This window comes from Passer domesticus, chromosome 7, assembly GCF_036417665.1.
Source record: "Passer domesticus isolate bPasDom1 chromosome 7, bPasDom1.hap1, whole genome shotgun sequence".
Lineage (NCBI taxonomy): Eukaryota > Metazoa > Chordata > Aves > Passeriformes > Passeridae > Passer > Passer domesticus.
Genome location: NC_087480.1, coordinates 59,982,659 through 60,007,355, shown reverse-complemented (window position 1 = coordinate 60,007,355; position 24,697 = coordinate 59,982,659). Strand labels below are relative to the sequence as shown.

Sequence of the window (24,697 nt, the reverse complement as noted above, 5' to 3'; positions counted from 1 at the left end):
TTGATTTTTTTTTCTTTCTTCCTTTTTTTTGGTAGCTTTTCCTCAGTCAAGATCTGGTTTTCAATTGCAGGAGCAACACACACATACCATATTTTCCTTTTTTTTCACAAGGCAGCTTTAAGGGAGGGATAAAAAACCCAAAAAGCAAAGGCAAGTGAGGTGGCCCAGCTCCCATTTCCAGGAATTTCCTTTCTCGGGATGCTTTGGGGTGAGTTACCATCATTCCCCCAAAGGAATAGCATCCTTATTGGGTGGAAATAGCATTGTTTTGGGTAGAAATAGCATCATTCCTGTGGAAATAGCATCATTCTTGGTAGAGACAGCATCATTCTTGGTGGTAACAGCCTCATTCTTGGTGGAAATAGCGTAATTTTGGGTATTTTGGGAGCAGGACAAGTCCTGGCTCTTTGCTGGAATGCTTTGCCACATGGAGATGCTACATGGAAATGCAGCATTTGCTGCAGGGAGAGTTGTCCTGTTGGGTGTTTTTTAGGAATTGTGGCTCCAAGCTCCATGCCTGTGTGGAAGATGCAGCTCTTGGCTGGAAACTGTGAGTCCTTTCACAGGGAAAACCCCAAACTTTGAAACCTAGGTCTGCCTTGACTCTTTGGTGGAGATGAGAAAATGAGGGTTCCCTGAGAAAGTGGGCTTTTGCCAAACTCAGAGCATCTGTGGATATTTGCTGGTTGGGAGAGGAGTGCTGGCCTTGGGAGGACACCTTCCTGTGGTGGTGTGTGCACAAAGAGGGGGGTCCATGCAGGAAGGATGGGGTCCATGAAGGGAGGGAGGATCCCTGAAGGCACCAGTGGTGTCCCAAGGGCTCCTCCTTGGAGGAGCAGCCATAGGTGAATCATGTGCCCTGAGCAGAGCTGGGCCAAGGCCACTGCTCTTGGAAAGGGAACAGCTCCATCACTAAACCAGCTTTCATTTCCAAGGCTTTTTGTGAGCCACAAAAAAGGATCTTGTGCGGTTTTGTGAGGATCTTGGGATTCCCATCTGTGCTGGCTATCAGCACCTCACGGCTTCACCAGGACTTGCCAAGGCCTCTCTCCAGTGCACAACCAGGAATTCTCTCCTGGCCTGGGTGTTCCCTGTCACATCTGACATCTTCTAGAACACGGGAGAAGAGTTTGTTTGAGGGACAGAAGAGTTGAAGAGGTTGTTTTTAGAGGTTTTTCACTTGGCCTCCGTCCCCACAGCACCATTCCCTGGGGGGGAGGAACCATGAGATTCATGGATCCATCCTGGTTCCTCCATGCAAGGTAGGACCCCCAGGTCCAGAGGAACAACAGGGACACGTTGTGGGTGACATGGCAAAGCACAACCTTGAGCAGCACCCGCTGCAAGCCGCGCTGGGCAGCACCGCCAGTTCCACACAGCTGGGGCCTGGTTAAAAGCTCTTCCCGAGCGCTTGGAGCAACGAAGCCTCCTTTTTCCAAGCCCTCGTTGTGTACTAATGAAGGAATAAAATAAACATTTGGTAACAAACCCAGCATATGGTTATTGTTTGCTGCAAGGACAGGGGAAAACATGACTCCATCGCCGGGCGAAAAGGCTGCAGCTGCGCTATTGCGTTTCCCCGCCGCGCTTTATTTAATAAACCTCGGCCTGCAGCCTTAACAAAATTTTTCTTCCCCCCACCCCAAGCCCCCAGAGCTGGTTTTGGTGCCTTCTGCCACGATGGCCACGGCGGGGTCGCATGTGCCCTTCGTTAGCCGAGGAATCTGCTTTCAATTCCGGCCCTTGGGGTTGTATTTTCACAGCGACTCATTAGTCAGCGGCCGCTGACAGGCCGCTGTAAGTGTGCCATCTCCCGCATTGTTTGTGTGCAAGTGCAGTGCCCAAAATGATTTATTTAGGTTTTAATTAAAATTTGTGGATAGGCCAGTGATTTTTAGCAGTGCCGGTTGTAATTTGTGGTTGCACGCGGGGAAAAAAAAAATAAAATGAGAAAAAAAAAATCAATAAGCTCGTGGAGTTTATGTTTTCAGAGGTACCTGCTGGTCGCTGGCTCCTCTGGGCTGGGCAGCTCCCAGCCCTACACATTCAGGAGAGATGGAACACCTTTGGTTCCCACAGCAAGGCACAGATCTGGAATTACTCCAGCAGGTAAATCAGCGTCCCGTGAGTGATGTCGTGATGACCCCAACACCAGACCGAGCTCTGAGCAGCTGCAGAATCCCAGCATGGCTTGGGTTGGAAGGGATGTTAAAGCTCATCCACCCCTGCCATGGCAGGGACACCTTCCACTATCCCAGGTTGCTCCAGCCTGGTCTTGGACATTTCCAGGGATCCAGGGACAGCCACAGCTGCTCTGGGCACCCTGTGCCAGGGCCTCAGCACACTCCCAGGGAAAAATTCCTCCCCAAAATCCCCTCCATCCCTGCCCTCTGGAAGTAGGAAGCCAATCCCTGTGTCCTGTCCCTCCATCCCTTGTCCCCAGTCCCTCTCCAGCTCTCCTGGAGCCCCTTTAGCCCCTGGAAAGGGCTCTCAGGTCTCTCTGCAGCCTTCTCCTCTCCAGGTGAACACTCCCAGCTCTCCCAGCTTGGCTGCACAGAAGATGAACTCCAGCCCTTGGAGCATCTCTGTGGCCTCCTTTGGATTCACTCCAGCAGGTTCACATCCTCCTTATATTTAATTATCTTATATTTAATTATATTCTAATTTAATTAATATCCTTCACATATTTAATTGCATGTTCAAGATCACAGCAGCACCCAGGAGGAAGGTGTGTGACAGAGGGAGGTGGCTGAGCCCTGAGGTCCCACCAGCAGGACGGGTGACCTGTGGCTTGAAAACAGAAGTTATGATTTAACAACACTTTGGAGGGTGTGGCCCACCCTCTCCAAAATAATCTGGAGTGCCTGGATGCCTTCCCCACTGGCAGCACCCCTCACTCCCCTGGAGCAGCAGTAATTTATCTTTATGCTGGTAACTTTTCGTGACTCTAAAGGAACAACCAGGAGAGGAAGGATGAGGGGGTTGTGGTGGGTAAATTGGTGAAGCTTTAGGGGCCTCTCTTGCTGTGGGACCCCCTGGCCACTGCCCAGTGAGAGGGGATGTGTTGCTCTTGCTGGATGAATATTTTCTTGCTGCTCATGACATCAAGATATGCTTTTATAAGGGGCAATAAAGCACTAAGAGACTAAACTCATGCACCCCCTGCCCAAATTACGAAAGTTTGAAACCTTTCTTGGCCTAATCCCACGGCCCAGAGAAGTCCCTGCTGTACCTGATGTAAACATGTATTAATTAAAGCACTTTGGAAATGCAGAGTATTGACCTAACGGGCCGTAATGGCTCTTCTTGAGCAATCACAATCCATCACACAGCTCCAGACTTCGGGAGGGATTTTTTTCGGAGGCGCGTTATTGACCTGGCGGCCCCGGGCGGTTTCCTCCCTCACACAGACCCTTCCTGCCCCAGGGCTCGCATCCTTCCCGGGGAAATAGCCAGAGGGGGAGGCCTTAAATCCCTCAAAATTAATAAATAGGATGTATTCCATCCTGCCTCCTCCCCACCACGTGCCCCCTCTCCCACTCCCTGTCGCCAAGGGCTCTTTAAAGCCTTTCCACCCACCTGCAGACCCAGGCAAACACCTGGAGCAAAATATTTATATCTAAAAGAAAAACTTTCTGCTTTCCAGTGGTGGAAACCCTTCTCAAATAAAGCATTTATCTCCCGAGACTTACACCTTCTAATTTAATTTTCCCCTAAATCAAACAGGGTATTAATCCACAATAGAAAACACGTTCCACTTGCACAAACAATATTTAAATGGTATAATAGGGACATCTTTTATAAATACTTCTAACAAATCCTGAAAAAAACCCCGAATGTGTGGGCTATAATTAATAGAAATGCCAAGTGCCAGCTAACCAGGAAAACTCCAGCATCATAAATCTGCCCCAAGCCTTCTCACACAAGCTGATGGATGGGGACTTGCAGCTTAAATATTTAACAATCAATAATTCAAATACCTATCCTACCCTATTAAATTTGTCACATTTATTTATAAATGCAACATCCAGCTGAAGTTTCTCTAAAAGCTGGGCCTCTTCCACCCAGTAACAACATGAAGAATTTTGGAAGGAAAAAAAAAGGTGTCAGGATACGAAATTCCTGTGGGGAAATAAGGAACAATGGGGCCGGGGAATTAAACCCCATATCCCAAAATAGTTGGCTGCATCTCCCTCACCCTAATGGGTTTGGATAATGCAGTGTGCAGGCAGGTGCTGTGTCCTGTGAATCACATTTATAGGGATATTTTCCAATTTCTTTGCTGCCCAAGGCAGGGAGCTGCTGTTCATCCTCCGCAGATGAATGTTTCAGTGGCACAGGGTGGGCTGCAGCCCCTGCCTACACATTGTGTCCCTCCTGGAGCAAATCCTGTAAAAATCTAAAAAGCCTGGAAAAAAGAGTGGCTTTGGGGCTGCCCTGAATGGCAGCAATGCTTTGTGAGGGCAGAATGGGACATAAATAAATAAATAAGCACATGCTGAGTGCAGCACCTGGTGAGAGGATGATGATGATGATAACAGTATCTATACTACTAATAATATTGCTATTAATAATCAAGTGACATCTTCCACTTTTGCAGCACCAGCAGCCTGACTCTGTGTCTTAAAGGTTTTTAGGAAAATGGGATAACTGCATGGTTTATGAGGTGGCTCCTCTCCTCGCCAATGGCCTCCATAAAGATAACACCAATAGGGAAAGCTCAGCTCTGTTTCCAGTGATCCAGAGGAAGAGGAGGTGGCTCAGAGCATCCCCTGTGCTGCTGGAGACTTGGCAGGGAGGGTCCCTTGGCCCCTGAGCATCACTGATTATAAAGGACCTGAGAGGTTACAAAACACCCAAATTTCTGGAAGCATTTGAAAATCCCCACGGGGCTATGTATGGGTAAGGAATGAAGGGTCTTGACCGTGGTCCCTGTCCCCACCAGAGTGTGTCTGTGGGCCCGAATTATGGTGGCATAAATCTGCGTGGCAAATTTATTGCCATAATTTATCAGCTCCTGTTGCTGAATGGCCAAGCAGTTAATTTTGAGATGAAGTGGTGCCATTTTCATCAATACCTGTGTGCTAACTGCCCATCAAAACATCAGCTGCAATTAATACAGCGGTGCTGAAGCACTGAACCAATAAATATTTCCAGTCTTGGCTGGCCTTCAGCAGATGTCGGACGGACCCATTGCCTCAGTGAGTGCTGTTCCAGTTGCATCAACAGCAATGTTTGCATTTAAGAAAGAGGTTAAGTAGCCAGATCTCCCTCTGAGCAGGGCAAAGCACCTGCATTTTCCTGCCTGAACGCCACCCTGGGCTTTTTCCACCCAAAGTTTTTTGATTTCTGTGAGGGGCTATTGCGTATTCCTCCTGTGTCCCGAGCCAGGCTGGCACATTTTGATAGCAATAAATAATAAATGGGATTTATTTCCTTAGATGCTGATGGAGACCTTTTCTCCCACAGGAAGAAAGAGAAAGCCAGAAAGCTGGAGGGGAAGAAAATGTGCAAGGAAAGGAGGGAGAAAGCAGAAGATGGTGCCTGAGCCCTTTACAGTGCTCACTCCACTCCCAGCACAGCCATCATCCTTGTGGGACAGGGTCACCCCTTGCACCCCTTGTGCTTCCTCCACCAAACCCAGGGCAGCCTCAGCCAACACCCTCAACAATGAAGGGTATAAATAAATAAGAGTGAATGATTTTTTAGGGAGGGATGGACAAGAATGGGGAACGGGCAGTGGTGAGGAGCAATTGGAGCTGATGTGTGACACCTCCCTTTGTGCTGTAAATGCACTTTTTAAAAGCAGGTGTTAATTTTTCTGTGTCTATTCATGCAGTCATGTACATGGGTGAGTGTTTGTCCCTCCCTCCCATCCCGGTATCCCCCGTGCTCACAGCCAGTGCTGGGAGGAAGCATCCAGCTCTGGCAGCCCCATGGCTGAGCCACACCTGGGCTCACTTCCAAGCCCACGGGGCTCCACCACCACCATTTGGGCTGGTTTTTGCCCAACTGGGACAGCGAGCACAGGCTAAGCACCCTCACACCCCCTCCCTCCTCCCAGAGCTTGTGGGGGTGAAAGGGGCCAGCGCTGTTGGCAAGCCCTGCCTGGGGTACTGTGTTTCCTTTGAGGACAGATTTGGCTTTTCCTTACTGTCTGGTCTCCTTTATGAGGAAAAAAAAAAAAAGGCAAATTGAACAGGCTCCAACCTGTCCTCAGCTGCCACACATGCACTGGTGCCAGCACTGCCCACATGGGAGGCACACAGCGAGGGGCACAGACAGGGCTCCCCCCTAGGGACAGTGACATTAGACCTGTGCCCAGCCTGACCCTCCCTCCCTGGCCTTGTAGCCAAAACCAAAACTCTGTGGAGGTGTGAGAAAGGAAATACCAGCGGTTTATGTGTGTCGGGCACACATTTGTTGGAAAACACTCATTTCCCCCCAAATAAAATGGAAGAGCTGGTGTTGCAGCTGGTGCTGCCTGGGGAAGGGCTGGGGGTCACAGGGGTCTCTGTCTGCTGTCCCCAAGGGCAGTGGCAGAGCTGCACCAGCCCTCACCCTTCAGGTGTGGGCTCAGTGTCTGCTTTTACACAGAAAACAGCCAGAATGGCTTAATGCAAAACCCCCTTTCTGCAAACACTAAATTCTGCACATTTCTTTTAAGCAAAAGGTGTTGCAGAGTGAAGAACTTCGAAGGAAACTTTAACATTTGTAAAAATACCTAATTTTTGCCTATTTCTGCAGCCAGAGCCTTGCAGAGAGAGGCAGCTCTGCCAACAGCTCCAAGGTCAATCCCAACAGCCGTGTCTGTACAGGGGCTCCTCGGAAATGTGGCAATACTTTTATAGTTTAGCTACATTTACAGATGCATTGTAGCATTTGCAGCACTTATTAATCTCCTGGATCTTTCCTAGGTGTGCTTCGTCTCTTTAATTGGAATGAGGATTAATCCGATATTGCGTGAGGAACGATTTTGTGCAACAGGACACCAAAAACACAGGGAAGAGTGGCCAGTGTGACAAAAATGACTCGATTTAACCAAATATCCCCATGATTTGGGATGAAGCTGCTGCCTGGGAGCCTGCCCAGGCTGCAGGGCTGGGGCCAGGAGAGGTTGATGCCCGCGGTGGCTGGCGATGCCCGCGGTCCTACAGCCGCAACCCCACCCCGCGCCCGGTGGGAGTAAATAACAACACGGCCTGTTAGCATTAGCAATTTTTTATTTTCCTTTTTTGTTGCATAGGAAATGCAGTACTTGCTTCCAGTAATTGTATTGTAATGTGAGAAGGTGGTAGCACTAATGGTTGAATACAAGAGTTAAACTAATCCACACCAGCTCAAAAAACCTGCGGAGACTTAGTTGAATAAGAATGGATGCCCACAGTGATTCTCAACCAATTACAATTTTTTTCACAGAACACAGTAAAACTAAAATGGTAACTATGAGAGTCAATACAAGTATACTAGAGGCACGAGGGGCCTGACTCATAAAAAAAAATGAACACGACATGGTATTAACACGGGTGTCAAGTGAATTTGCAGCAGATCTTTCACACGGCCGGTGGAAATTTTAGCGCCTCAAATCTCAACCCGCCGCTGAGGGACGGGGCTGGGCTGAGGCAGAGTTCAGGAGAACCTGCACAACCGGCCAAAATGGAGATTTCTCCTTGATTGTGTTTCCCAAGAATTTCGTGGCCCTGTCCCCAAGGCAGCAGTTGCAACAAGGACGAGCGGCGTCGGTGGCGGATGCCAAGCCGGGCACTCTCGCCCTACCATGCTCCGTCTAGAAACTCATCTTCTTTTTGTTTTTCCCCTCATATTAATTTGTGGATGCAGATAAAAGGGGGGGGATTTCACCCAACACAATTGTTTTTGTTCATGCTCGAGCATAGAAGATTAACTAAGTGGAAAACAGTCTTCCCTAAAAAAAAAAAAGCATCCAAAGTACAAAAGTTCACATTGCGGGCGAGCGCTCGCCCCGACGGAGGGTTTCTCTAGAGCTCAGAGGTAGCGATCGAGCGCGTTTTGTTCTGGTGCGGACAAGATCTCTTTTGTGATCGAGTCGCCGTGTCCCAAGCCCCCGGCACCGGCCGGAGCCGTCCTCCCCCTTTTCCTCCTGCCAACCTGCACCTCTGGGGCTCGGAGCATGGTCCTGCGCTGCCTCGCCTCCTCCACGGCCCCTTCCCACCGGTTCCTGGTCTCCGCGGGGCTGGGGGAGGCGGAGAGGGGAAGGGGAGGGAGAGCAGGGCCAGCGGGGCTCGCCAGGGCGAAGCCCACCCTCAATTTGGAGGAGAGGAGCCCACCAGCCTCCCGTGTTAATAGCAAAGGAGCTTTTATGAATCGGGCCCAAAGTTTTGTACAGAGTTTGTTTGAAGAAAAATATTGCAACTGTGCATGAAACTAAACAACCACATGAGGTTTTTTTTTTCTTTTTTTCTTTTTTTTTTTTTTTTAAGGGTTTTTTTCTTTCTATATGAGGAAGTCTGGTGTGAAGAAGGGTCAAGCATGGGTACCTGGTTCACCGCTGCCCATTAAGAAATCTCTCGCAACATGAGCTCGGTCTCATTTGTGGGTTTAAAGGACTGTCCCTTCAATTTGAACTGTTCTTCAGAGCAAGCTCTCTGAATTCTTAGGGTAGCTTTTCGAGACGAAAATCTTACCAGGCACGGATTTCTGGTCTCAAACACCATGTCCTGCCCTCTAGGAAATAAAAAAATTAAAAAAAAAAAAAAAAGAAAAGGAAAAAAAAAGAAAAAAAAGAAAAAAAACCCAAAACACAAGTAATACTGAATTTAAGTAAATGTATACCTCCAAAATACTGAAAACACCCCAAATCAATAAAGACAGAATTTGCGTTCTCAGTGAAATATCTTTAAACCTATCTGACAAGAACCAAGTCAGAAAAAAAGACTAACATAACTTTGAGTAATATTCATACAGCTACTAAGCATTATGGAATAGCATGCATTAATATTGTACGGTTATTTTACATCACCTATATCAGAAGGTTCTGACAGACAGCGAAGGCTACCGGTGTAGAAAAATCTTACTTCAGAAGAGCAATATAATACAGATTTCACAGGCACTACATTTTAATATATCAGGTATTATGCTGGTTTTCTTATAATTCTTTCTGTCCTAAAGCTGGCATTATAACAATGACCGAAAAGGCAAGGATCGAAGTAAACGGAAAGTAGATACCAAAGTTGATATATTCTTTTCTTTTTTTTTTTCAGATAGATTAGTGCATAGTTTTCATGCAGATAAACACTGCTATGCATTTACATTGTTGGAAAGCAGAGTGAATTGAGCCCAAGTTGTCACATTTTTGTAAATCATTTTGCCAGCCTGTAATAGCACCATGTAATGGATTTGCATTAAACATTAAATTGATTTCAGAATTGGTGACACAGTATTCACTACAGTTAAGTGCTATGGAATAGCTTCAATGTTACCTGCTATATATCAAAGCAATTTTCATCCCACTGCTTTTTTATTGGAAAAAATAAAAGGAAAATGTACTCGATACTAATTAGACTATTGCGCAGCCTTGGACTTGATGATGGCATAGCTGGGTTTACTGTCAAACAGTAATACATGCATTGACTTCAAGACAAAATTGGCATTGTAAGCTTGATTTAATGAAAATCCTGCCTAGCAGGCAGTGTTAACTTCACAAGACCTGCCTCCGACAGACCTCATGAGGTTGAATTTGTTATTTATTTATTGTTTAGGTGCCATTGAAGCTCTCCTTACATTGTCATGCCGGTTATGGTTTTAATTTTGTTCGATGGAGGCCTTCTACCAACAAAAAAAAAGAAAAAAAAAGATATTTCCAGAGACACAATGCAAAGTACAATATTAACTGACATTCTTAAAAAAAAATAATTCACCACAAGGAAAAAAAACCTGTTTTAGGCTATGCATCTGGGTTTTTTTGTATTTTTGTACAGTAAATATTTTATAACACTGTTACTACAAAGCTGCAAATATACGGAACAAAGAGAACTAGAGAAAGAAAAAAAAAATGTTAGAGGGATTTTGCATATTCCTGTGGGCTGACTGAATACTGTGGAGTTGAGAAAACTTGGTGTTTCTTTTCCCCTTCGACCTCAAGGGGAGGGGGAACAAGCAACAGAGACAAAGTGTACCATGGCTGCCTAAACTCGAAGCCCGAAAGTTTTTTTTTATTATAAAGGAAGAAGAATAAATAATAATGGCATTGCTGGGGTGTGCGGCATGAGAAAAGCAAGTGCCCTCGCTCAAAAAAAAAAAAAAATTTAAAAAACCCGAAAAAAGAGGGGGAAAAAAAAGAAAGGAATTAACTTGGGAAAAAGTCAATTCGCGCTAAGCCATCCCTAGGGCTTTAATTTTGGGTGGGCGGGGGTGGGCACAGGTCAGAGAATTTGTGCGTCTGACAGTTCTGGAGAGAAGGAGGCGGGGAGGAAAAAAAGTTCTTGGGTGACTCCGAAGGAGCGCCCGGCGCGGGGCCGGGGCTCCGCTGCTGCCGGGACCATCCAGGGATGGATGGATGGGTGGGTGGGTGGATGGAGGGATGGATGGATGCCCCATCCCTCCTGCCCATCCCTGCCCGCCTCCCCGCTCCTCTAAAGGAGGACTAAAACACTGTTTGTTCTCTACACCTGCACAGAACGGAACTGCCGCGTTTCCTGCGTGAGAGGAAGGTGAACGCAAACTGAATTTAGTGTGTAATACTTTACAACCCCTGTTGGTTAACACCCTTGACCTCCTACCTAATGTTTTAAAGCCTTTAAAACATTTTTTTTTCTCGCAATTCTGCTCAGAGTTCCCTAACTTTAGCGTCATCAAACTTAATATGACAAAAATACCTTCAAAAATACAGCATACCTGTAATGTCCATTTACAATGGTTCTTCAGTAGCCTATACTTCTCAAGCATAGGAATATGCTATACCATTGAGAGAAGAAAAATAACTGTATTTAAATACATACAAAAAAAGGAAACGGGAAAGTTTTTAACTTAAATCCAGTTCCCAAAGGAAAAAAAAAAAAAAAAAGCAATTCTATGAACGCTGCCTTTATAACGAACAATCAGAAATTCCACTAAGCTAATTTGACAGAAATTTTTCCTCATTTAAACAACATTACAAAAGTCCTGCATTATAAAATAGGGTAGAATAAATCAGTGTAATCAATAAAACTATACAACATACAAATTACATATCTTCTGAGTGGGCAGTTTAATTCTCTCTCTTTGCAGCCATGACTACAACATGCTCACTAAAAACAACTAACTGCCCAAACTATTGCTTAGTTTGTTTTGTTTAAAAAAGGGTGCAATTTTATTGTATATACAACCAATTTACTGGTAATACCTTGTCTCATAGCAAGGTTCTGACAAAATGTTTGTCTAGGCTTTTTTCCCTTCACTGTGAAGCACTGAAAGCTGCTATTTTTTTTTTTTTTAGTGCACATATGTCTTAATAAAGTAATGCCCAGCTAAGTGCTATAGGGAAGGCAAAGGATGCTGGCTAGAGGATGTGATACCATATACTAACAATCACACAATACAATAGAGCAAAATGACTACTCAACCACTTATCAGACACATATGAAAATCCAAAACATTTTATTTTTTCCTTAAATAGAGAATAACCAGTAAACAATTTTCAGAACTTGGAAGTTTAAAAACGTGCATATAAAAATGGGCATTATATACTTTTATTGAATGTGGATTGATTGCAGTCTGCTAATAAAAATGGGTGTGGGATCTGAAGAAAAAGGAAGTTGTTTTTTTTTTTTTAAGGCTTGCTTGTGAAAGGAACAGTTGTAAAACAAAAATTGCTTGAAGCAGGGTTCAGCTTAGTGCTTCACAGTTTGACTGCTTCTCTAAGAAGAGCCCTTCCTGCATGTGCATTCAAAAATCACAAAAGTACAAAGACAAACACCTAAAACACACTGCGTCAAGTGCAGCACCAACTTTGGTCAAATAAAAAAAAATTAAAAGAAAAATTAATAATTGCTAAGCTTTTCTACATGATATAAGCAGGTATTGCATATTTTCATATATCTGGGAGAAAACAAAACAAAAAAAGGAAGACTCCAAATAAAAGGTAAAATGCAGCAACATCCAAAAATACTGATAATCTAGCATCTACAGATCTCAGAATAGCACTGCCACTGACCATACAGGACAATAAACACTACTCCTATCTGCGGAACAACTAACATCCTATTTAATTCTAGATGTTGGAACTGACAATGGCTGACATAAAAGTCACATTTACAAAAAGTGTCTCCAAATGCTTGACTAGGGAAAAACCCCTTTCAATATAGGAACATGTGCAACAATTCCACAAATAATCGCTATCCAGGGCAAGGCACATTGATATGGAATTTTTTTTTTTTTTTGTTTCGTGCAAATTAAGAAAACAAAACAAAACATCGTTTCAGGGAAAAGATGAGGAGCAAAGTGTCTTCCCAAGAATTTCAGTTACTTGATTGTATAGGACAGTAGTAGAAACCCTTCTGAAGGGTCGAACAAACATAGTTTAAAGGCAAGTGCCTGGAATAGGGATTACAATATTGTGTCTTAATGCACTCTACTTTACCCTACATTAACTATATAAAAATTAGTTACTAACACTAGAACATGCAGAGACTTTCTCTGATTAGCTGGACTCGCCAACCAGAACGTATATATATGTATAGTATAGGAAACCTTCTTAAAGTTGCATGTGAAGCAAAGGGGTGCTCCGCTGTCTGATAGAAAAAATCACTTGCACTCTTTTTTTTTTCTTTTTTTTTCCTTTTTTTTGTACATAAGATACAGGACGTTTGGGGTCCAAACTTCTTTTTTTTTTTTTTTTTTTTTTCATTTTCTACTTATTTGTCTGTTTTTTTTCTTTTTTTCTTCTTCAGCAAGTGCCCTTGCTTTGAACTGGCATAAGTTGTAAGAAGATCAGCATCGTTCGTTTCTGTAATGATTTCTTCACAGTCCAGAAAATGTACCAGTTCAGGGACACAAAGGTGTTTTACTTTCTGGACCGTTCTATCTTATTCCCAAGGTGTTTGAGAACTGATAAACCCTATATTGCCGGAAACACGTAAAATTTGTCAGAATTGGCATAATCCATTATAGTGACTTTTAGCTTATAAAATTAACAGATATTATGATTTCATTTTAGTTATGTGCTTTGATAACAGAAAATGATTAATTAGCATTTAATGTAGTTAACATATTGTGGTAAAAGCACCATTAGATTTGTTTTTTTTTTTTTAATTTTCCTTCAGTTTTAAAGGGATACAAGTTCAACAATAAAAAACATAAAAAGCAAAAATAGCTCCCCTTTTTCTTGCAAGGCTGTTTTTTACCCCAATAATTTAGAGTCCTGGGGTGGAAGGACTTGGAAAACAAAAATAGAATTTTCAACAATCTCTATCTTACAAAGATATTTAGCTATCCAATGAAATTGCACTTTACTCAATTCAAAATTCGATTGTTTTGATTGATTCCTGTCAGTTTCTGTCAAAACAGACCAACTTCCCCATTTCTGCGTGAATTTTTGTGTAATTGTTGAAAATTGTTGAAAAATGTTTTTTTTTAAATGTAAGTGCAGCATTTCAAACTTTTTTCTTTTTTTTCTTTTTTTTTTAGTGAATAGTAGTAGTTTGATGTTTTAAATCGCTCTGCAATCGAGTGGAAAAAAATTGTTGACAATGCTCTTATGGTTCATGTTACATCTCTAAGTGCCGACTGTAAAAAAAAAAAAAAAAAGAAAAAAAACCCCAACAACAACAACAACAAAAAAAAGAAACCTGCATTTTTTTTTTTCCCCGATATGTTACAGAAAAAAAAAAAAAACATGCTCTATGTCTGTCCGGTAAGTTATATATTGCAGAATTCAGCTACTACAAAAGTTATAGTTTAAGTGTGTTTCATGATTTCTCAAGAAGTCTCACACCTGTATGGGAAAATCCGATGAGGATACTGTAAAACAGTTAGGCTCCATATGGAAAGTGTGTTACAACAGCGAGTTGGTAAGCAGCAGCAGAGGCTAGTTCTACTCAGTGTCACCTAACGCTTACACTACCAATGAAACACTTCAAAAGTTATGAAGCCCAACCATTTCCAGCACCATATGAGAAATTACAACAGTCCTAAAGTTGTCTAAAAAAAAAAAAAAAATTAAAAAAAAAAGAAAAATTAAAATCAAATCTCGAGAGAAAGTTACGGCCTTTGCCATTCAACCATAACGTTTGCCATTTCCATGTACGAGTTTGCTGTCGGTGTCTGCTCGCCTCCCCTTCCGCCGATGTGAAGTCGCTGCGCTGCGTTGCTGCTGCTTCCGTGTTACAGAGGTGGGAAGGGGTCTGGTGGTCTGTCCGGTGCGTGGTGGGAAGCGGAGACTTTTATCCCAGGTACCAGGACTGCAAAAAGAGAAAGCAGAAGCGTCAGCCCCGGCCGCCCGCTCTTGCTGCTTCCCCAAGGGCTCCGGGCACGGCCGCCAGCCTCCTCCGCCAAGAGGGGGGCTAATTGAGACCGTGACGAATTGACCTAATTACAAAGCTTAATTAAAAATACTGTACAAATCAATATATTTTTTTTTCCTCGCCGACAGTCGCTGGACATAGCTACAGATGAACGCGGGGGTCATGTCACGTTACAAGTTATCAATCTTTTTAATAGATGATGGCTTGAAGATCCCTCCAGTTCACTTTTGTCTAATCCCCTGAAAAGGCGATACACATTCGCCTCTCTGTGCCATTTATCACCCTGCAGTCGGGGTTTTCTTGGGTATTTAGGCATGTGCCAGCATAAGCATCTGTTGCTTTATACTGCCCTGCTTCAACTGTCTCGCTGGAACAGATGCACAGAAATTCAACAACAGGGCTGTTTTCTTAGGAGAAATGTGGATCGCTACAGAAAAGCCAGGATAAAGCAAATCTGGGAGAAAGTGGATCAGTGAAAATGTCCCATACCTCTGCCCATACTTGTGTTTCAAAACAAAACGTGGGCCTCAACTAATAGCTTTTCTTTGGGAAAATATTTTTTTTCCTTTTTCTTCTTTTTCCCATAGGGAGGGAATTCCCAGGGAATTCAGCCCCGCAACAATACCGTCCTTAACCCAACGGCGCAGATGCCCGGAGCACAGAAAGCAATTTCTCTCCTCCGTAGGAAAATAAACACAGTTGGGAAGCTGGAGTGGGCTCTGCTGGAGCCGGGGCAGTGCCACTGCACCGGGGAGAGCCCATCCCGGCCCCGGCAGGGTCAGCCCAACCTGAACCTGCCATGAATGAGAGCAGTGTTAGGCCCTGGGACCGTGCGCGCGGGGGGATGCTCCTTGGCAATGACATATTGCTGTGGGAATACACCAACAAGCAGCAACTATTCAGCCTGCAGTAAAGTAATACGACAAGAAAGACTCAGGTATTAAAGAGCCGTTGCTGATACCCCCCGTTTTTTGCTGGGGCTCCTGTAATATATGAGGTGCGTCCGTGCGCGCGCACGGACCGATGACAAGTTTTACCAAGTTTTTCCTCCGCTCCTTTTCGGCCCCTGACGTGATTGATAGCACAATCAGCTCAGGGAGGACTTATGAACATTTACGGAAGACTCTGAGGCAAGTTTCATGTGGGACTTGGAGATTATGTGGTCTTGCCATGGAGGTAGGAACCGGTAAAATAAATAGCAGGATTGGAGAAGTTGTCCTGCTTCCAATACACCTCATTAACTAACTCTTCCTCCGCTCGCCCTTCTGAATACAAACACACCGGTCCCATATCGGCTCCATCTATTGCCTACAGATTTTATATTTAGACTTACTCAGGCTGCAATTAAACGAAATAGTTCTCATATGTAAAGTTTATAAACAGAGGAAAGTTCTGGCAGGGTTCGTGAAGCGGAGCCAAGTCCCGTTCTCCTCCCTGACTGCGGGGCCCTACTGATTTTTAGGTGGGTGCAGGGACGTGGAGTGTGGGCTGTGCTGTGCTGGAGACATCTCCAACCACCACAAGCACCTCCGGCTACTGCCAGCTCCCAACTTTTCCAAACTTTTCAGGCTTGTCCCTCACGCTTTTTGATTGAGTGGGACAGTTTTTGGCCAGACTGGGAACGGTGGCACTGCCCAGAGGAGAGGACAGGGGGTAAAGTCCAAGAAGGGAGGGAGCAGAGGGGTTAAAACTGCAAGGTAAAGGAGAAGAAGGGTTACAGACTGAGGTGATGGAGTTGAGGGGTTACAGACTGAGACAGCATGAGAGTTAGGGGGGTTAAGACTGAGGTGATGGAGCAGAGGGGGTAAAGATTGAGAGGAGATGGGGTAGAGGGGCTGGACACTGCCAAGTGATGGAGTAGAAGGGCTGAACACAGTGAAGTGATGGAGCAGAGAAGTTAAAACTCAGAGCTGATGGAGTAGAGAGGTTAAAAACTTTAGAGGCGATGGAGTAGAGGGGTTAAAACTGCGAGGTGACGGAGTGGAAGGGCTAAAGGCTGCGAGGCCGTGGAGTGGAGGGTTGAACAGTTCCAGGGGATGGTTCCCATCTCTGCTGTCCGGCTGCTCCGTGCCCGCTGGCCCGGCACATGGCCCGCCGGTGGCGGGAGCCGCTGCCCTCGCCACTCCTCCCTCGTTTCAAAAGCTGATTTTTTTTTTTCTTTAAAAAAAAAAGCCAGGAAAAAAGAAAAAGAAAAAAAAAAAAAGAAAAAATAAAGGAAGCGCAGAGGTTGCGGAGGTGGGGCCGCGCGGGGCCGGGGCTGGCGGCGCTGGGGTCCCGTGGCCCGCCGGGCTCCGCCGCCCCCCCGCCCCTCGGTCCGTGTGTCCGGCCGCCCCGGCCGCTCCGTCGGTCCGTCCCCCGCCGCCCCGCGCTCCTTCACGCATCTCGCTATTCACCCCGCGCCTCGCAGACAAGGTTACCCCAGAGCGGCTCTGTAATCCTTCACTGAAATAGGCTTTATTGATTGCTCTGGTCTATTGTTCCCTTTTCAAGTCCCCCAAGTTCAAGTTCATCCCGGTGTTACATCATGTCTCGTTGCTAAGGGCAACCAGACAGCCCCAGACGTGACCGCCATCCGCAAGCGCGGCGCTGCGCCCTCCCACCGCCGCCAGCCGCGCTGACGTCGAGCCCCGCTCCCAACACACTGAACTATTTATTCTGCCTAATTTATGACCTCCACAGCAAGAGAGACCCCCACTCCAAAAACCAACACTGTTGTATATTTAATTAATCTGTCTTTCTCTGGCACTTGGGAAAGTTAGACAAAGGTCTAATTATTGTGTGTCGCTCCCCACACTTTTCTTTTTGGGGTGACTATTTGCATGGGAAAAGAAACGGCGAGGCTGGGCGCGAGTCCCCTCCCTCCAAAACACCTTTTTTTTCCCCCCTGCCCTATTGACATTTCATGAAATACTTTAGCTGCTTAAGGGAATTAGAAAAAAAAAAATCTGATGTGAATGTAACTCCTTCGGAGTTGGTATTCAGTAACACAAATCAACTCATGACATGTTTAAATTTAAATGCTAACCACACACTCTGCGAGTTACTTTAAAGGTTAGTTTTTAATCAATAGAAGTTGCTGACTCGGGAGTTTTGAGCGGCGCAGTGCAGCTCTGGGGCCTTTGTCTCGCGTTGGGCTTTCAAACTTTTTTTTTTTTCTTGAGATGATTTTAGCAATGATTTGCAGACACAGAGCGCTATTGTGCTCCTGACTAGCAACATGTCAATAAAGGAGTAGAGTTACCATGCACTAGGGTGTCAATATGACTCCTGCAGACACTGCTCGGCCTTAATACCAATGAAAAACTTAACCCTTACAGGAGAGACCCAAACCAAACCGCACGCTTCTTTCAAAACTTCCTTGCCAGGGCTCTGTACGGCCTGGAGTGAAAAGCTGCTTTTACGGGACCCAAACTCGGAGCGCTTCGCCAACAGCTGCGTCCCGCTCCGCCTGCTCCTGCAGCCCCACTTGGATGAGATGTTTTATGGGCTGAGGCAGCAGAACAGCGAGACAGAGCGCGCATTTACCCAGCAGATCCCACCAGCACCGCTCCCGGGACACCGGTTTAATTTAGAGCATCTTACAGCTGAAGCGCACACACAGAATGATCCTCCTTTTTCTGCTAATCATTTTAATATTAAGATCTCATATCCCCCTCAAGCCTCCTATACACGTCTAAGTCTTGCAGGATTAGGGCTGAAGAGCACCATTGTTCCTCTGGAGCACCTGTGAAACTTCTCTGCTAGGGAGAGGAGACCTCCGGCCTCAAATGAAAACGTCTAGGAAGCGTATTAGGCACTTGGAGACCCGATAGCTGGGACCTATCAAGGGTTTTTTTTTGCATGATTAGGGAGCTTAGAATGGAAAAAAAAAGAAGCCTGGATCTCTACATTTAGATGGCTGAAGTATTTTGTGCCTTGCTTTAGAGTGCTGCTCAATGTCTCAGCACCTCACCCATTTCATCCCTGCAGTTCTGTAACCTATCCGACTGCACCCACTCGGAGAAGGCGGTGTTGCCTTTCTTAATTTAAAATCTCCATTTAAATCATGGGCCCTATCACAGTACGGTCAGGATGATATTATCTCCGTGCTTTTTCATAAAAGAGCCGGTGTTTTATTTCCCTTCTATTTGCTTTGCAGTACTGTTCTCTCAGCGAGTTAGAGCTAAATGCACCCACTGGAGCTAAAGGTCCAGCTCAGTAAAATTGCTGCCACACAGTTAGTGCAACTATGAGTCTGTATTGTCCTGCCCAGCATCTCGCTGTCCTTCTCCAGTGCTCAAGGTGAAACATCAGAAAGAATTCTGCAGTCCGGTACGAGATCTTTGCTTCCCTTTCTCCAGTCAAATGAAGAAGTAATCTCATCAGGTTGAAAAGTGCTGACTAAGGATTTAATAAAGTGCCTGCAGATGTGTGTCATCTCTAAGGTATTCAACTCATGTAATGCAAAACAGTTCCACACTGAATGTGCTTATAAAATTCCATTTAACCATTGCAGAGCTCTATTTTACTGTTCTCCGAGGAGTATTATCACACTTTTCCCCCCCACCCCTAATTTACAGCACCATGAAAGTTGAAACTCGTATTTGAGAATCCTCACAGTAGTAAGGTTTTATGATCCATAAACAATATCTACTTGACTGAATCCTAAACAGGAAGTCTGAGATGGCAATTACGGTTCTCTGATAGTGCAGGTCTTTTTGTTTCTTATGCACTCCTGGAGATAGCAGAGACACACAAAAATCCTCCCGCCACTCCTGACAATCAGCTCCTTTCTACGGGAAGAACAGCAATGAAACATTCAATGATTCTGGATATTTAACAAAGTGCCTCATTGACTCCTGCAGCAGTTTCTGCCTGAGTCAGGAGCCCAGGAACAGGCCCATTGTTTATGGAAACCTCCTCAAACCAGCCTTCCTGCACGCCGTCCCTCACCCCCAGCCTCGCCGCGAGCACCGCTCACGTGTTTCCAACCAGAACGACAATCCAACCCAAACTTGTTCCATTTGCTTCTACCTGCACATCTCCTGCCCCAACAATGGGACCTTTCAGCTCGCGCAGAAAGCCGGGGCTGTGCACCCTCCCTATCTGTTTTTCAAATTAAGAAGTTAAACAAAAGTCCTCAAGGGCAAAGTTTAACGCTGCGGAAGGAGGTTGTTAATGTGGAATCCAGAACTGGGTGTGACAGTTGGCTTATTTCTCCGGGCGATGTAGGTTATTTAAGGACATTCACACATTTGAAACTCTGACAAACTCCACTCACAGCAGCTTTGGCCTCCCCGTACCCACTCAGGGCTCAGACCCGCTCAGTGATAGCCGTTTTCTGTAGGTTGAAGCCCGGTTTGTGCGCCCGGCGGTGGGACGGGTCGCTGCCATCGGGACTTCAAACGCGGCTGCTGTGGCCGTTGCTGCCCCGGGCGCGTGCAGGAAGCGATCGCTGCACGGGCCCGGGGGGGAAAACCCACCTGTGATAAGAGCCTAAATAAAACAAAACCCCACAGCTTTAGAGCTCGCCGGCAAAGCGGCTGTTTGGGCAGCCCAGCTGAACCCACGCCACCACCGCTGGCACCTGTGAGGTCTCACTGCGGAGCGTTGTTTTGTCTGGGGATGACATTTCAGTCACCTCAAGAACTTTGAGGCTCTCACGAACATTAACCCCGGGGAGGTGAATTGGGGTAACGAGTCCTTCTGGTTGCAAAGATAAAAGGAGAATGCGAGCAGTTAGGCAGTGAACTGGGCCTTTTGGCATCACCTTGTGAGAGGTGCCGGGAAGGCTCTTCCCCACGGTGCATCGTGTGAAAGCAAGGGGACAAAACTGGGCCTTTGATGCCACTTCAAAAGGGTTGCCAGGGTGAGGGGAGACAGTGGCAGTTCAGCTTCTGGTGAGACTGGCTGGAGGGCTCCTGCAGACACAGCAACTGCCTCTGGTTTACCCCACATCTGAATTCATCCCACTCTTCTTAGTGCTTCCTCCACAGTTTCTCCAGGCCCAAAATCTGATCCTACTGTGTAGGACCGAAAGGTGAATATAAAAGACAAGGTCACCTTTGTGCCTATGGAAGTTATTTTCTTAGAGCTGGAATTAATTATTTAGTAATTATATTTTCCAGGCTGAAATACCAACAGGGACGTAAGTAGCATGTTGGTCATCCCCAAAGGGACATAAAACAGTGAGAGAATCTTCTGGTTGTCCAACATCCTCACCGGGGAGAGTCACACGCCCCACTCTGAGCACATTTATATTGTCTGGAGGCAGATAAAACCTGTCCCAGGAGGGACACTGGTCTCCAGGCAATGTGTACAGTAGCTCTGCATCCAATAGTTTTTGCGGGAATGCCAGTTGTGGCAAACTGCATTAAATTACGTGCAATAATTTTGTAATATGCACTTTTGCCTGCTGACTATTAAAAATGTATAGTAGTCCAAAACCACTTCTCTCCTGGGACCAACAAACTCACTTCGGGCAAGATTTCTGCTTGGGTTCAAACCTCAAGTTGGGAAAAGCCAGTGTTTTTAAATAAGTCACCCCAAACCCTCCCAAACCTATGAAAACACACTCATACAGTAACTCCTGCTGTTGTTCCAGACATCTGAATGTTCCAGTAAAGTGTCCCAGCTGGCCCCAGATGTTTCTTAAGTATAAACCAATGCTCTGAGTGCTGGACCCCCTGCTGTCCCGACCTGGAGCTCAGCGGATTAAAGATTGACTGCGCTATGACATATTCGCATTTAGCCTGAATATAATACAGCAAAGACTTATCAATGGCAAATGTTTGAAATGTAACCCAGTCAGCAGAGTAGGCTGGCACTCTGAATATGATGTATAAATAATGTATGGGAACTTAAAATCTAAATTAGATCTACAGGAAGAAAACTTTCCCTTTTCTCTGCCTCTAAAAGAAAAGTTCTCTCACAATGAGGTCATTTTCCTGCCCGTCTTTTGGTTTACAAAATTGCTTTTAGGCAGAGGGTCTTGCCTTTACTTGGGGAACATTTTGCCAGTTACAGTTTTCCTCCAGCTTTCTAAAAAAACAAGCAATGAAGTTCACTTATTTGTTAGTAAATTGACTTTGAAATCTGCAAAATAACTTCTAAACTTTGCCTGGTCGGATGAAAGCTGACTGCAGCCATGCTAAACTGCAACCCTTGCTGTTTAAAAAAAAAAAAAAAAGATAGTGAAGGGAAAGAGAGAGAGGAAAAAGAAAGGGAGAAAGAGAGAGAAACAATCCCATTTTGGTTTTTGTTAGAGGACGGCATACTACATAGATCAGAGACTTTTCAAAAAATAAAAACCCCCACTGTACACAAAGCACAGGAAAATGTGAGGAAAAAAGGAAAAACCTAAAAGCAGCTTAGAATGTGTTAACTCTGCCATTCTGTCAGCTTAAAGAGTATTTTATGCTTGATCAACAGCTCTCTTTTATTATGCTTTTCTTTCATTCATTCAAGACATCAAAGACCAGAACCACCAGTGTACCTGATCTACCAGAAGAACTTGTAAGGGTGTTCTAAAGAAACGGGGGTATTGGGAGCCAGACACCCCTGCGGACAAGGCAGTTCAAAGAGAATATTTCAACAATGATTACATTTTGTAAATCTTTGTACGAAAGACAGCTTATTTCCTGCTTTTTTCATGAAAAATAGATTCTATCCATTAAAGTGAGCCCACAGTATGAAAGTTACTTGAGATCTGAGGTACAGCAAGCGGATTAAGTGGAGGGTGAGATGAAATCTTTGAGAGAGACGATGGCTTTCTCTGATATTTGTCGCTGCCATAAGGTTTTCTGAGTGGGCTAGGAACTTTTTCTTAAAAAAAATATTCTAAATTTATTTGTAGACTTGCTGATGGCAGCGAAGCCATTTGTAAAAGCAAAATAAACCAAAATGAATCAGAAAGGAAAATCGCAACAAACAGAAAAAGAACAGAGAAAACAAACGGCTGCAAAAAAACCTTCTGACATGTTTGAAAGGAAAACTATATATATTTGCCCCCCTCCGAAAATCGCAGGCAAGCCATTTAAATCCTGCAGACAACTCCGAAGTGCAGCACACAGACCCAAGCCAGCTGTTTACTTTTCCAAGCCCGTGGTGGTTTCTGCATTGATAAACTATATAACCTCACACACACAGAAGGGATTTTAGCTATGCCAGACCTCATTGCTCTGTCCCCCTCTCTTTATGTGCTGTCACAGAATAAAAATGATCCTAACACAAACCCTGAAATAAGATCTCGCTCCAGAAAGAACATCTTTGTAGATATTTCCTGAGTTACTGCCAAGCGGGATTTTTTTCGCCCATTCATCCTTTCAAAGTTTTGCTATAAACATAGCCAAAATTGTTCTGGAGTAATCAGAAATGACCAAAATATGACCCCCTAGCCAAGGCCAGCTGTGGGCAGCAGGGGAGGAAGCTGCCCCACGCCTGTGGCTGGGACAGCAGCCACCTCTGCCACCACACCTGGGTGACACCGCCAGCATCAGCACCTCGCTCTCCTTTTCTGTACATACTTCTGCAAGAGAAGGAGGAAACAGCGGGATGCATGGAATCAAAGAGACAAAACCAACTTTAAACCCTCCTCACGGTTTACGGTTTACGTCTACTATTTCGAGGTAAAAGCAAATGTGCTTCGAGTGCGGCTGAGTTTTGCACTTTACACCTCGTTTTTAGACAGCCCCGTATTTTTCTCAGCTGGAGGCACGGTTAAATTTGCTCGGGAGTGCAACAATCCCATATTTCTTACAGCAGATCTCACTCATTTCTTTCCTTTTATGAAACAACACGTGCACGGGGACTTGGAGCCGCTTATAACCTCATGCCGGGAAGTCCCGTGGAAACTGGGACGGCAGACGCACTGCTGCGACGGGACTTTCCAGCATTTTGCTGGGATGAAAGCAAAACCCTCTGGCTCCCCGGACTACAGCTCCCCCCTGGACACGGCACAAAAGCCTCTGAGTGCCTGGGGACCCCCCAGCCCCCAGGGTGGGTGCCCGAGGCCTGCGGCGGCCCCGCTCCCAGCCCCTCACGGCCGCCCTCAGCCCGGCCCAGGCTCTGGCTGCGCCTTCCCAAGTTCAAGTTCAGGTTTAAGGGAAATAAACCGCTCCTCGGGAGCCTGCAGCCAGCCCTCATTTCCATGTGATCCCTCTGAACTTCGCCTGCGCCAGCGCGCCCTGTTTCCAGGGCCCGCCGAAGGAATGTTTTACAGTTAGAGCCCGCAGTGCTTTCTCAGGCATTTCAGACCCAGAGGCCCAAGTTTCAAGCTGCAGCATTAAAAGTTTCCACAGAGCTACTGCAGAGAGAGGGAGGGAGGGGAGGGGGGAGGGAAATGAGGAGAACAATATCGTCTTAATTGTCTCTATATAGCTCCACAGTTAAAGTATTACTTTTTAAAGGGACATAATTTATTCTGGAGGCACGGTGTTATAACAACCAGTACATACTTTCACCGCGGCGTAACCCGCTCTATTCTTCATTGTGCTTTCCGGTGGTGTTGCTTTTGCAGAACTCCTTGTTACGCCGTCCCCGGTACTGTACTTACAGTTTTATTCAATTTAAGCCAGTTCCTGCAGTCCTCAGGCGAGCAAAACCACCCCCCGCTCCCCACCAAGCCTCGGGAGTTCTGCCTGCACCAGGACTGCAAAAATAATCTCCCCTCAACCACCGTTTTTCTCCCCCCAAAAGTTTCTTTACTTTTATTGCTTTAGACAATCGGGGAAAGTCATCCAAAGAAAATCAACCCCCAGCCTGGGCCTCCCAGGCTCGGCTCGCAGCGAGACAGCCGAGCACACACGCACAGACACACACGTACACACACACAGGGCTTTGCCCTGCACTCTCCTGCCCCGTCCCGTGCCGGCCGAGCCACACGGGCTACGTGAGGGGCCCAGGGGTCCCAGTGGGATGGATGGTTCTTCCAGCAAGCTGCTACAGAGGCTGTGGCTCTTTGCTCTGCAGTTTGGGGTACAAAAGGTAGTTCTCAGTCTTTTTTTGCCCCGTTTCTCCACTGGAGAGCAGGGAGGAGGGAAATGTCACGACAGCCTACAGAGGTTGAAGGCTGAGGTGGCCTTTCCTTGTCCTGGTCATCCAGCACCTATATCATCCTGGCTCTGACAGCCCCAGTGGAGCTATAGGGGACCCATCCACCACCTCAGCCCTGTCCAGGGGCTCCCTGTGGCATAATGGGAGAAGACCCATCGTGGGTTGACCTACAACTACCCAAGGTAGCT

At 45.7% G+C, this 24,697-nt stretch overlaps 1 protein-coding gene and 1 long non-coding RNA gene across 17 annotated transcripts in view; one reads left to right on the top strand and one right to left on the bottom strand.

The window, feature by feature from the left end:
- Positions 1-1,917: 1,917 nt before the first annotated feature.
- On the top strand, positions 1,918-7,052 carry LOC135304162 (uncharacterized). The gene is made up of 3 exons (XR_010365609.1): positions 1,918-2,109; positions 5,470-5,677; positions 6,918-7,052. It is a non-coding gene; the product is annotated as an uncharacterized LOC135304162 (long non-coding RNA).
- Positions 7,053-7,205: 153 nt separating this feature from the next.
- NFIA (nuclear factor I A) overlaps positions 7,206-24,697 on the bottom strand; it is a 406,668-nt gene continuing 389,176 nt past the window's right edge. For all 16 annotated transcript variants that reach the window (XM_064429047.1, XM_064429049.1, XM_064429048.1 and 13 more), the window contains one exon: positions 7,206-14,414. In XM_064429047.1, coding sequence (XP_064285117.1) covers positions 14,397-14,414 — 18 coding nt within the window. In that variant the 3' untranslated portion in view covers positions 7,206-14,396. The remainder of the gene's footprint in view (positions 14,415-24,697) is intronic.